The 11,596-nt window shown below is 41.0% G+C and overlaps 1 protein-coding gene across 5 annotated transcripts in view; it reads left to right on the forward strand.

Annotated features, from left to right (window-relative positions):
* The window catches only part of ATP7A (ATPase copper transporting alpha), a 28,359-nt gene extending 18,710 nt beyond the window's left edge, over window positions 1-9,649 (forward strand). For all 5 annotated transcript variants that reach the window (XM_064159384.1, XM_064159385.1, XM_064159386.1 and 2 more), the window contains 9 exons: window positions 298-492; window positions 920-1,099; window positions 1,415-1,628; window positions 2,372-2,518; window positions 2,940-3,082; window positions 3,410-3,613; window positions 4,351-4,468; window positions 4,946-5,048; window positions 5,957-9,649. In XM_064159384.1, the coding sequence (XP_064015454.1) occupies window positions 298-492; window positions 920-1,099; window positions 1,415-1,628; window positions 2,372-2,518; window positions 2,940-3,082; window positions 3,410-3,613; window positions 4,351-4,468; window positions 4,946-5,048; window positions 5,957-6,230 (1,578 nt within the window). In that variant the 3' untranslated portion in view covers window positions 6,231-9,649. The remainder of the gene's footprint in view (window positions 1-297; window positions 493-919; window positions 1,100-1,414; window positions 1,629-2,371; window positions 2,519-2,939; window positions 3,083-3,409; window positions 3,614-4,350; window positions 4,469-4,945; window positions 5,049-5,956) is intronic.
* The last annotated feature ends 1,947 nt before the right edge of the window (window positions 9,650-11,596 follow it).

Raw genomic sequence — 11,596 nt, forward strand, 5'->3', positions numbered from 1 at the left:
CTTTATACTATGTTACATTGCAACATTGAAGAGTTACCATAGCATATGGTACCTTATTTAGGTAATTATCCCCTAAGTAAAACAGATGATATATGCAGTGCAGAGTAGAATTAGTTAATTAGTCATTAATTTAATCATTAATCTGAGCTTTTTCATGGTTTGCCTGTGCTTTACTTGTTAATATTAATACTTTAGCTTATATATTTACAGATGTTTCAACATTCAAGGCAATGTGTAGCTGAATATTGTTCATATTGTTCCATTTCTTCTGTTACTGACATAAACCTCTATCACTAGGGCTATAACAAGAGCATTTCTACAGCTGAAGTGATAATCCGCTTTGCCTTCCAAGCCTCCATCACAGTCCTGTGCATTGCATGCCCTTGCTCTCTGGGATTAGCCACCCCAACAGCTGTGATGGTTGGGACTGGAATAGGAGCTCAGAACGGCATTCTGATCAAAGGAGGAGAGCCCTTAGAGATGGCACACAAGGTGAGGGATGTAGGTCATTGTCACAAGAACTTCAAAGGCTGATACTGGTAACACTTTGCCAGTTGCTGCCTGAGCAGATCTTTAATGCAAGTGGCAGTACCTGTTGGTAAAGGGGACACGATCAGGATTTCCTGGTCACTTGGGGAAACTGGGGGTTTCTCACAGGATCCCACTCTGTAAATGATCCAGTCCAAGCCCCTTGCTTGGGTTACCCCAGCAGGTTGCTCAGGATCACAATGGCCCCGCAGGTTTGCAGTCTCTTCAGGGTTCCACTTTGTGCCCATTGCTCCACTGAAAAGAGTGTGGTCCCATCCTTTTGCCTCTCAACCCTTTAGTCAGCATTGAGAAGGTGTCCTCTGAGTTTTTTCTGAGGAAGCTCTATGTTAAAACTTTGTTCACTGACTGAAGGCATCCTGTTTTGCTGCAGGTAAAGGTAGTCGTGTTTGACAAAACAGGGACTATCACTCATGGAACTCCAGAAGTCATGCAGGTGAAGTTTCTAGAGGGTAACCAGCTGCCTCGTCATAAAATGCTGGCAATAGTGGGGACTGCAGAGGGTAATAGCGAGCATCCTCTTGGAGCAGCAATAACAAAATACTGCAAAAAGGTAAGTTCCTGGCTTAGGAGAAGAGAAGGTTATTACATAGAAGAACATTTCTGGCAGTACTTAATATCTATGAGTAGTCTTGTGTTACTTAGAAGGTAATTGAAGTATCCACCTGGGAAAGCTGAAAACTGAGGAGCCACATGAATCACTTAGTACAACATTAGATTCACTGGATATATAATCATGTTTTGATTGACTGAATATTCCTTTGCTCCTGTTAGAGTTCTTTGACTGCACTTAGTTTTATGGGATTTGTAAATGCAGCATACTTTTATAGATTCAGCTATTTTCTCACACTCTGTCCTTTTTGTTTAGGAGCTGGACTCAGAAACTCTTGGGACTTGTACAGATTTTCAAGTAGTCCCAGGCTGCGGCATCAGTTGTAAAGTCTCCAATATTGAAGCATTGCTTTACAGGAAAAATGAAATGGTTGATGAAAACAATATTAAAAATGCAACACTTGTGAAAATTGAGGAGAATACAGATGAATCTGTGCAGCCTGCTTTGATTATTGATGCTGAACTGCCAAGTAAGACAACTGCGGTTTATAGACTGAAATGGATCATTTTTGCCTTTGTGTCTCTAGGAGCCTTAAAAATGAGTCACTTTTTTCTGTCCTGGAGAACTGGGCTTGCATTAAGGCATGCATTAAATGGTTTCACACTAATTTATTTCATGCTCACAGGTAGTGTGCAGGGACAGGGTTTAGCACTCAACTTGGTAGTGCTGGGTTAATGGTTGAACTTAAAAGTTTTTCCAGCCTAAGCAATTTTGTGATTCTATGATCACTCAGGATGTGATGATTAAATGCAGTCTGAAGTAACATCTTGAGTGCGAGGCTGGACAATCATACATTAGTTGCCTTTCAGCACTCTGTTTTGTTTTGCTGCATTCCAAGTTACCATTTCTGAGCCAGAATTCTGTATATTTGCACAACTGACTGGCTTTCAGTCAAAAGCAGCTCATGGTTGCATCTTTCAACTGTATTGGGCTATGATATATAAGTAGAAGCACTAAGAAAGGAAGTTGGCCCTTCACCATCCTTTGGCCTGTGATTCTTGGCATGCTTACATGGTAACTACCCATTACTGGAGAAATGTTGGTGCCTGTCTTGTCAAAACCATGAAAAGATTGGTGGGACGAAGTATTGAGAGATTTCTTCTGTTTGGGTTCCCTAATGATATTTCAGTGCCCACTGGATAGGATTAGTTGGAGGGAAGCTTCCTGGCTATCCACATGATGGTAGGATTATATTTAAATTTCTTTTTTCAGCTGCTATGACTTCTCAAAAATACTCAGTCCTCATTGGGAACCGGGAATGGATGAACAGAAATGGCCTCCTTGTTAAAAATGAAGTTGATAAAACCATGATGGAGCACGAGCGGAGAGGTCGCACAGCAGTTCTAGCAGCTGTTGATGGTAAGTTCAGTGCTGTCTTTTTAATTCAGAGGTTGATTTGTCATTCTCAGAGTAGAAGGTAAGCTGTAATGTCATAGCAATTATAACCGAAGCAGAACAATAGGATGAAAAGAGATCATTAGCTAATTTTATAATGCTTTCATCTAGGAGAGACCTTCCTGCCTGCCTTAGTTGACAGGGAACTTGGACATAGTGCAAAGACTTGAAGGACAAAGAGGAAGGATTTTAAAAAGGATTTTTTGTTGTTGAGCAGTCTATGCTCTGTATTGCCTTAAACTGCTGCCCTGATACTGCTTCTCATCTTGCTTTTTACTGTTGGTAATACTGTTTCTGGAATTTGTCTTACTGGAAAAGTTACCTTTTTTCCTCTCCTAAAGCACTAAGTATCTTTATCACCAACACATTCTTTCTGTTAATTTAGGAGTGCTTTGTGGCTTAATAGCTATTGCTGATACTGTGAAACCAGAGGCTGAGCTGGCAGTCTACACTTTGAAGAGTATGGGGTTAGAAGTTGTTCTAATGACTGGTGATAATAGCAAGACAGCAAGATCTATTGCCTCCCAGGTAAGCTGTGACACCTGTATTTGGAGCTTGCCTGCTCACAGGAAGCATGTTCTGTCATCTTAGTACTGCTTGTGGTTGGCACAGAACTGGTCTGCTGTGAAAAATGGTCATGTCAATAAATTCAGAGCAGGGGAGCATGGAAGGAGTTTTTTTTTTTAACAGAAGCATCATCACCTTTGAATTCAAAACTATTTTCATACTAGAGAGGTTTGGTCTTTAGCTTGTAAGTGATAATAGACTTCAACCTTCCTAGTTGCACTGTTAAAGACAAAAGCTTTTCACAGGCAGCAGAAAGCTGCAGAACAGTTTTGTGCTTCTTCTTTTCAGGTTGGCATCACCAAAGTGTTTGCAGAGGTTCTCCCCTCCCACAAAGTGGCCAAAGTGAAGCAGCTACAAGACGAAGGAAAACGAGTGGCCATGGTTGGAGATGGTATCAATGACTCCCCAGCTCTTGCCATGGCCAATGTGGGAATTGCTATTGGCACAGGAACTGATGTAGCCATTGAGGCAGCTGATGTTGTTCTAATTAAGGTAAGAAATCACAGTGCTTTATTGAAAATGGTATCCCCTTGGTAAAGGGTTGGACTTGATGATCTATGAGGTCTCTTCCAACCTTGGTGATACTGTGAAAATGAGGTTATAAGAGGAGTTAGAAGGCCTCATTTGTCCTGCACAACTTAGACCCCTGTTGAGTTGTATGACCTTCATAAGCCAGGAGATCTGGACCAGAGAAGAGATTGTTGGGATAATGTTTGCTTGGTGCAGTGTAACTATCCTATGAAGGAAACTTCCCTGTTTTCTGACTGCTACAAATTTTGGGGTAACTGAAATTTGCAAGTGGGCAAAGGATTAAAAAAGTGACCTCACCTTCAGCAAACATAAGTTATATTTCAGTGACATACCACTTGGGCCTCCAAGGTTATTGTCACTGCTTCCTACATATCAGCAGCACCTTGACAGAAGCTGTAGTCAGTGTCCAGAGCTGTGTTGTGTGATGCTGTGTGTTATTTGCATTATGGTGGCTTCTGGAATAAGATTGATGCTGACTGTATAGGCTCTATGCAGACAAACTGGAGCAGCCTACAGATTACTTGCTACATCTAGTTTACATCCAGTGTATTCATCAAATGGTTTGGGTTGGAAGGGATCTTGAAGATCATCTAGTTCCACTCCAACATATGATATGGTGAGCTTAAAAACAGAGGTATGATGACACTATGTGTGTGTTTTTTTCCTCTCTCATTTCTCCAATAAACATTAACTTACAGGATGACTTGATGGATGTGGTTGCAAGTATAGATTTATCCAGGAAAACTGTGAAAAGGATCCGGATCAACTTTGTCTTTGCTCTAATTTACAACCTCATTGGAGTTCCCGTTGCTGCTGGTATGTGAAGGTTTCCCTGCAGTAATGACATGGTGCTTAGTGAGTAGAAAACTGCAGTGATTTACCACTCTGTGGAATCGTGCCTACTTTCTGGTTTTCTGACTGTCAGTAAGTGCAGTTTTCTCTGCCTGGGCTTGTTGCTGTGGTGTATTTCTGTGCTGTCCTTCCACGTTATGGCTGTTTTGGGGATGCTCAGAACAGCAAAATAACTTCAAGATAAAAGGTTTATTGTGTGAGCTTGCCCCTGTGAACAAGCAGCTTACTGCAAGGTGGGTGAGACACACTTATCTCTGCATTTCAGACTGGGTGACACATCCAGCTGAGACAGACCCAAATATTGATTTGTTATGTATTTGTCCTTTAAAATACTATATTTTTGCATACTGAAGTGCAACTTAAGTTAGACAGTCTGTGTAAAATTGTAACTGTTACTGTATGCTGTGTACGTAAATGTTATTGTATGATTTCATTTTCCAGGTGTCTTCATGCCTGTTGGTTTGGTTTTGCAGCCCTGGATGGGGTCTGCAGCCATGGCTGCCTCTTCTGTTTCTGTTGTGCTTTCTTCTTTGCTGCTAAAGATGTAAGTATGAACAGTTTTATTGTTTGGAATATGGATTTGAATCTCAAATCTTTAACACTGAGTGGCAGAAAAGAAGTGTGGGACCAGAACAGATTTCAAAGCATTTTGAAATACTGGTCTGTGTTCAGAAGCAATTGGTTGAGTTCTTGTTTGAGAAGAGTCAGTTGGTTCAAAGCATTTCAGACAGTGGTGCTTCACATTTCTGATGTGAAGAGAAATATACAAATGAGAATTGCATTCAAAAAGGAGAAATCCCTAGTGGCATTTGTTTGTCTGTGAGAAATCTGGTCAGCAGTAGCTATAGTGGTCCACTCTGAGTATACACAACTTGCCAATATGCTGTGCAGATGTGAGCATCACCAAAGCAGTTTAATGTTGAGTGATACTTGTCACCTTGTAGCCATTCTTCTGTATCCTGGCCAAAAAGCACTGAATTAGCTTCTGGTTGTGCAGTAGCTTTATCACATCTGAATCTATCATCACTTTCCTCACTATCTAATCAACCAAATTATAAATGTCCTCTAGCTTGGACATAGAATCATAGAATTGTTTAAGGCTGGAAAAGACCTTTAAGATCATTGAGTCCAACTATTAACCTAGCTCTGTCAAGTCTGTTGCTAAACCATGTCTCTCAGCACCACATCTACATGGGTTTTAAGCCTCCAGGCTTAAAACCACCTCCCTGAACAGCCTGTTCCTGTGCCTGATAGCCCTTTCAGTTAAGAAATTTTTCCAAATGCCCAAACTAAACCACCCCTTGTATAACCTGAGGCTGTTTCCTTTCTTTCTGTCACCTACTACTTGGGGAACAAACCAAGGAGCATAGCAATAGGCGATTTCCTCTCCATGTTTCAGTGTGCTTTGCTTCAGCCTGAGATATGTTGTCATCTTCTGTTTTTTTTCCTTAGGTACAAGAAACCAAGTTCTGAGAAACTTCAGTTCCAGGCCCGTGGCCAAATGAGGCGCAAGAGCCCATCTGAAATCAGTGTCCATGTTGGAATTGATGAGGGTGGGACAGGCTCTCCTAAACTGAGCCTAATGGATCGGATCATCAATTACAGCAGAGCCTCCATAAACTCTCTCTTCTCAGACAAGCGCTCAGTGAACAGTGTCGTTCTTCATGAACCAGATAAGCATTCGCTGTTGGTGGGAGATTTTGGAGATGATGACACAGCATTATGACACTCAACCATCCTCTCCCACTGAGCAAAAAAAAACAACCCTGAAGCAAAGTGGCAGAACAGCCAGACAGCTGTTCAGGACTCTGTGCATGTGCTGAGCATTTCTGGATGTCTTTTCAGATGTGTTTCATCTTTAATGTAGAAAGGTAGCTTTTGCAGTGATTGTTCAGGGTCTTCGTCTGTCTTAAACTAGGCTTACCAAAAAAACTGCTGCAGGGGCTGTTCCTGCTTGCAAACAGGGCTGTGTTACCACTCCAGGAAGCTTGCAGTGTAGTATGGTTTTGGCAAAATATCAAAATACAATTAATGAGTCTACAGAACCAGAAACTTATTCCCCAGTCTTATAACAGTCTGCCTTGTGCATAGTCACATTCAGTGCTGTGTTAAAATGTGATGAATTATTGCATCTGCGGAACGCCAAAGGATCTGTGTTTGCAGATAAACGTGCCTTAATTCATACCTCCTGCAACCCCTTCTACCAGGGATGGTTCCTCACCAATGCTTTTTGTTTTTACAGACATCTGATTCCAGCTTCCCACACTCATGCCTTCAAATTATCTCCCTGTTTGTGGTCTGATTTCCTGCAAAGCAGAGATAACTGAGAGGCTTAGGTTTGCTTTCTAATGTCATATCCACAGTAACTCCATAAAGCCCTGCCCCAGTACACTCCTACTGCTAAGGTTTTCTGCTTGAAGGTTGAGTGTGGGGGGAAGTTTGCTCATTCCCAACTTCTCCTGAACCAAAAACTCTTGCAATATGTGAATACAAGATGAGTGTGGTGTGATGTGGTGTGGGCTGAAATGTTTAACTTTGAAGAAGGCAGCAGAGCAGCAGGTGCTCACTACCAGTGTCTGCTAACACTCCTGATGTGAACCAGAGTAGTTGGGGCTGGTGCCAGGTAGATTGCTTTTAAAATCCTTACAGCTCAGTCTCTGCAGATATCAGACTCCATCAGAGGATTTGTTTGTATCAGATACTGAACTGACATCAATTGCTTGTAAAGGAGTCTTTATACCAGGAATGGCCCAGAATCCACTCCACAGAATGATCCAAACCTCCTTTGCTTGGGATGTCAAGTTTGAGGCTTTGCAAATTAAGATTCTTCGTTTGTGGCTGAACTGAAACATCAAAATGCAGGTTTCAATCATTAAACCATGAATATTACCAATATTCTCAGTGAGGAAAAAAAAAGGTATTCATCACCCAGTAGCTACGTGTTTGCCACTTAATAGACCTTGTGCTTTAAATCCTCTGCTGAAGTGGCTGAGGCAATTCTGTGTTCAGTAACATTGAACTACGTCACAAAATACAGTCCACGGTGTAAACATGGAATTCCACCTTGTGCTTGTAGAGGAGAAGTGCTCAGTTCAGAGTATGAAAAAGAGATCTCTGTAATCTTTGTTTTTTACTGGAAGTCTGATGTTGGTGCACAGTTTGTCTAAGTCATAAGTGAACAGCTTTTGCTTTTTGTCTGTGAACTACCAGAAAAACATTAGTGTTTGGAATCAGGATTGTGTTGTAGGACACTTGTTAGTGAATCACTGTACATGTAACATGATTTGTTCCTGCCTCTGGTTTAAGAAACAAAATATTTTTGTTGCAGGATTTAGGCTCCTACTGTGTCTACATGACTATAGATTATTTTTGTAAATCAGATGCTGGCTGCATGTGCATATTATAGTGTGAAGACATGCTTAGATACATTACTGCAAAGCCATTCCATAAGATACTGTTCTCAGTTTTCAGCTGAGAGCTGTTTGATCATATTGTGATGGATTTTTAGTGCTTCATGACCATTCAGAGTGTTTCCAAAGACTTCAGTTTTCTTGTTTATCCACCCTCACTGTTGTTGGTGTTGTTAGCAAGATTCTGGAGAAGAAAGGGAAATACTTCACCCATTTTTGTCTGGCTTGTGCCAGTGGGGTGGTCTTAATCATGCAGTGTAGACCCTTGCATGCTTGCAGGTGGGCATTCTCCTGCAGGTAGTGGTTATGTAGTATACATATCGTAGCATGTAAAGCACAGGCATCATGCTGTTACTGCAGGAAACAGAATAGTCATTTCAGGTTAAATTCCATGTTGGCAGATAAAGCAGTGCGAAAGATATGTGAAGTTGGTCTCAGATGTATTTTAGAACACTTTAGTTTCAACCTTTAGTTGTCCAAATAATGTGTGAGTTGAATGTTTAGGGTGGGGTGCTACCTTTATCACCAACTTTTTCCCAGCACAGGTGTATTTCCAGACTTTTCCATTTTCTGTGAAACCAGCATTTGATCCAGCTACAACAAAATAAGGCCACTTTTCAAAACCAGGATTCTCGATGAGATGCAAAGATGATTTCTGAGGAATGAGGAACAGCAAAATGCTGCCTAAGAGGGAATGAGAAAGCAGCTTGTAGTAGGCAGATGATCAAGCTCTAGAGAGGTAATAACCAAGTTAAAGATAACGCTTTTAAAGTATAACAGCTATTAGGTTTTGAGACCAATTCTTTCAGAGTTGATACAGGCAGAATGCAAATTGTTCTGGAAGAGGCCTGTATCAGTGATGCCAGCAAAAAAAAGTGGTCAGGACTTGCACACTCAGGAGGTCCCTGTCAGTCCAGTTCTGCTCTTTAGGGATATCTGTCTGGACTTGCCTTTTGAGGCTGGATTTAAGATACTGTGTGAGTAATGTGTAGCTGATTAGGACATTCAGAGTCTAGATCTTTGAAAATAGAGTGTGTCCAGCACTCCCCCAAAGGTGTGCTACCAGCTTGCAGAACGTTTATCATGTGATTAAAATGCTATCTAAGGTGCTTTATGTTGAAGAACCAAAACGTTGTTTTTTTTCATTTTGAATGTGCAGTACAAGTGAAATCATGTGGGAGCTCAATGTTTTGCCAGACATAAATGTTTTAAAATGTAAATGTGTTGCTCTTCTTGGAAGCAGTTTGGATTAAAAGAATTCCAACGTCCTTTAGCAACACACAGTTACAAAGCAATCGTATTGCTACTTTGTCTATTTTTGTTGTTTTCTGTAACTAGTTATTTATGAAACCTCTATTTAAGAAAACAAACTGTGTATGCTGGAGGCTTTAAAAATGCTCTTTGAATATTCCAATATTTTTTTTAGAAGAGTAAACACTGAACATTTTATACAAAAATGAATGTGAAGCTGACTAACCATAGTGGAAACAAACATTTCTATTTATTAAAAACACTTTTTTTCCCCCTAGGAGTTCCAGTGACATGTTTTAAACTTGAGAATTTTTTTTTACTCAGTTTTGGTATGAAAAATGAAACTGAATACTGTTGTGGAATGCTGACCCAATGCTGTTACAGTTTTTTACCTCTACAAACATGTAGCCTCACCTTTCCTCTTGTGTGCCTCCATCACTATATTGGCAATTGTAAGCTATATAATAAAGATGTAATGTCCAAAGGCTGTTTTGGATGTTGTTCTGTGATCATTATTTTGCTGACTTAACACATTCTACTGCCAGCTGTGCAGAATTTCTCCCTATTCCTTCCACTGATCAGTGAAAAAGTCCAATGTGGCACCTTGGGCATGTGATGCTGTTGCATTTACCCTGCAGGAGGTTGAAACATGCATATACAGGCAGGAGCTTCTGAGAACAGCTTTGTATGTCACATGTGCTTCATCTTCCCCAGGGCAGAGTGCTTTGAGTGAAACAAGAGAGGTGAAGCACTGTTGCTTTTTGCCTGTTCAGCAAAAAGATGAGGATCATGGTTTCTTTTATATGTTTCCAGCTCTGCTAAACTGCCTTCCCTTGAGTGAGACACTCCACTTAGATCCAACTGTAGAGCTGTAGGCAAATGATACTAGTGAAAGTTGGGAAATTGTGTAAAAACTGTGCTGTAAAGAAGGTGGCTGCATTACAAGGTCGTGGAATAGCTGAGGCTATAATAGTCTGCTTGAGGTCACATAGTCAAAACTTGTCCAGGCAGGTGCAATCCAGCTGGTTGCCCAGGGCTGAGATGCTGAATATCTCCACAGCCTCCTTGGACAATCTCTTCCAGTGGTTAGTTATCCACACACTAAAGCAGTGTTGTTTTATTTCTCTGTGACAGTTTGTGCCTCTTGCTTTTTCAATGGGTCCTACTGCAAAGAGCCTGGCTGAAATGCAGTGCTATATGCAGTCACTTCTTTTCCAAAGAAGACTGCCAAGCACAAAGTGGTCAGGACAACACCTCAGGAGCAGTAACAGAAGAAAATCCCTTTCTAAGCTGCATAGCTTGTTAGCAGTGGTCCTGGCAGCCTGGCTGCTGCTTGCTTGTGGTCTCTGATGGCAGCACATCTCCAGGGGATAGGTAGAAAAATGTGAAAACCCTGAGCAGGTCTTGTATTTATGAGCTCTTCAGGAGTATTTTGAAGTAAGTACTAACTGAATGCTGCAGTTGTCCTATTGTCTTTCAGCAGCTTTATTACCAAAATGGAGTAAAATGGGTTATAGCAATGTGAGGGTATTTGAGACCTGGGAAATCTTTATCTTTTGAATCCCACAGATAGTGGCTCATTGTTGTGAGTCACTCCAGACTGGCCAACCTAGCTGCAATGAGATATCTCACATCGGCAAACCAGGCCTTTATATTGTTGACAGAACACAGACATACATCCACCTCATCTGACATCACTGGTGGTGTTAAGTGTCTACTGTAATTGAAAGTCTGTTGTCCAACACACAACAGCATTTCCCTCAAACGCTGTACTTTCTGAATTCTGGCATAATGTTCAAGTAAATTACCCTGGTGTGAAGCTGCACAACCTCTAGAAGAACGCATCTGGATTTTAAGATTTTTTCAGCCGAAGGATACATGGTTTCAGGGAAGGTCTGGAGGACCCTGATCTATATGTAGAGATACATTTTGTTTGTAACATACTGTATTGTAAAAACAAAAAAAGCAAATTCAAAAACCACCTCAGATTCTGGTTAAATATCCAGGAGTTCCCAGCTCCTGTGTTAAATCTTGGCAGTATTCATGATTCAAGTAACAGCTAACAGATACAGAATTAGAAATAATTAAGGCTCTCCAGAAACGTGACAATGTCTTTCCTCACCAGAAATCTGGGAAGTCAGTGATGTTTACAGATCGAAAGATCTTGAGTCGTTACAGAGTGAACTCTATTGCAAGCCACTAATTTCTGCTTTTCACCTGCCTCATCCCTTGGTGGCAGCAGACACTTGTAAGAGGAGTGAGCAAAACCTCGCAGCCAGTACTGCTGGTTTATTGTATAGGGAAGGGAAAGGTTAAATTGTTTGGATCAAATATTGATTTATTATCAGCTTCTAAGGGTCTGAGGGAAGATAATATAGCAGATAATTATATGATATTCTAACACTTCTTTTTTGCTTAGCCTTAGAGAAGT

Source organism: Pogoniulus pusillus, chromosome 19, assembly GCF_015220805.1.
Source record: "Pogoniulus pusillus isolate bPogPus1 chromosome 19, bPogPus1.pri, whole genome shotgun sequence".
NCBI lineage: Eukaryota > Metazoa > Chordata > Aves > Piciformes > Lybiidae > Pogoniulus > Pogoniulus pusillus.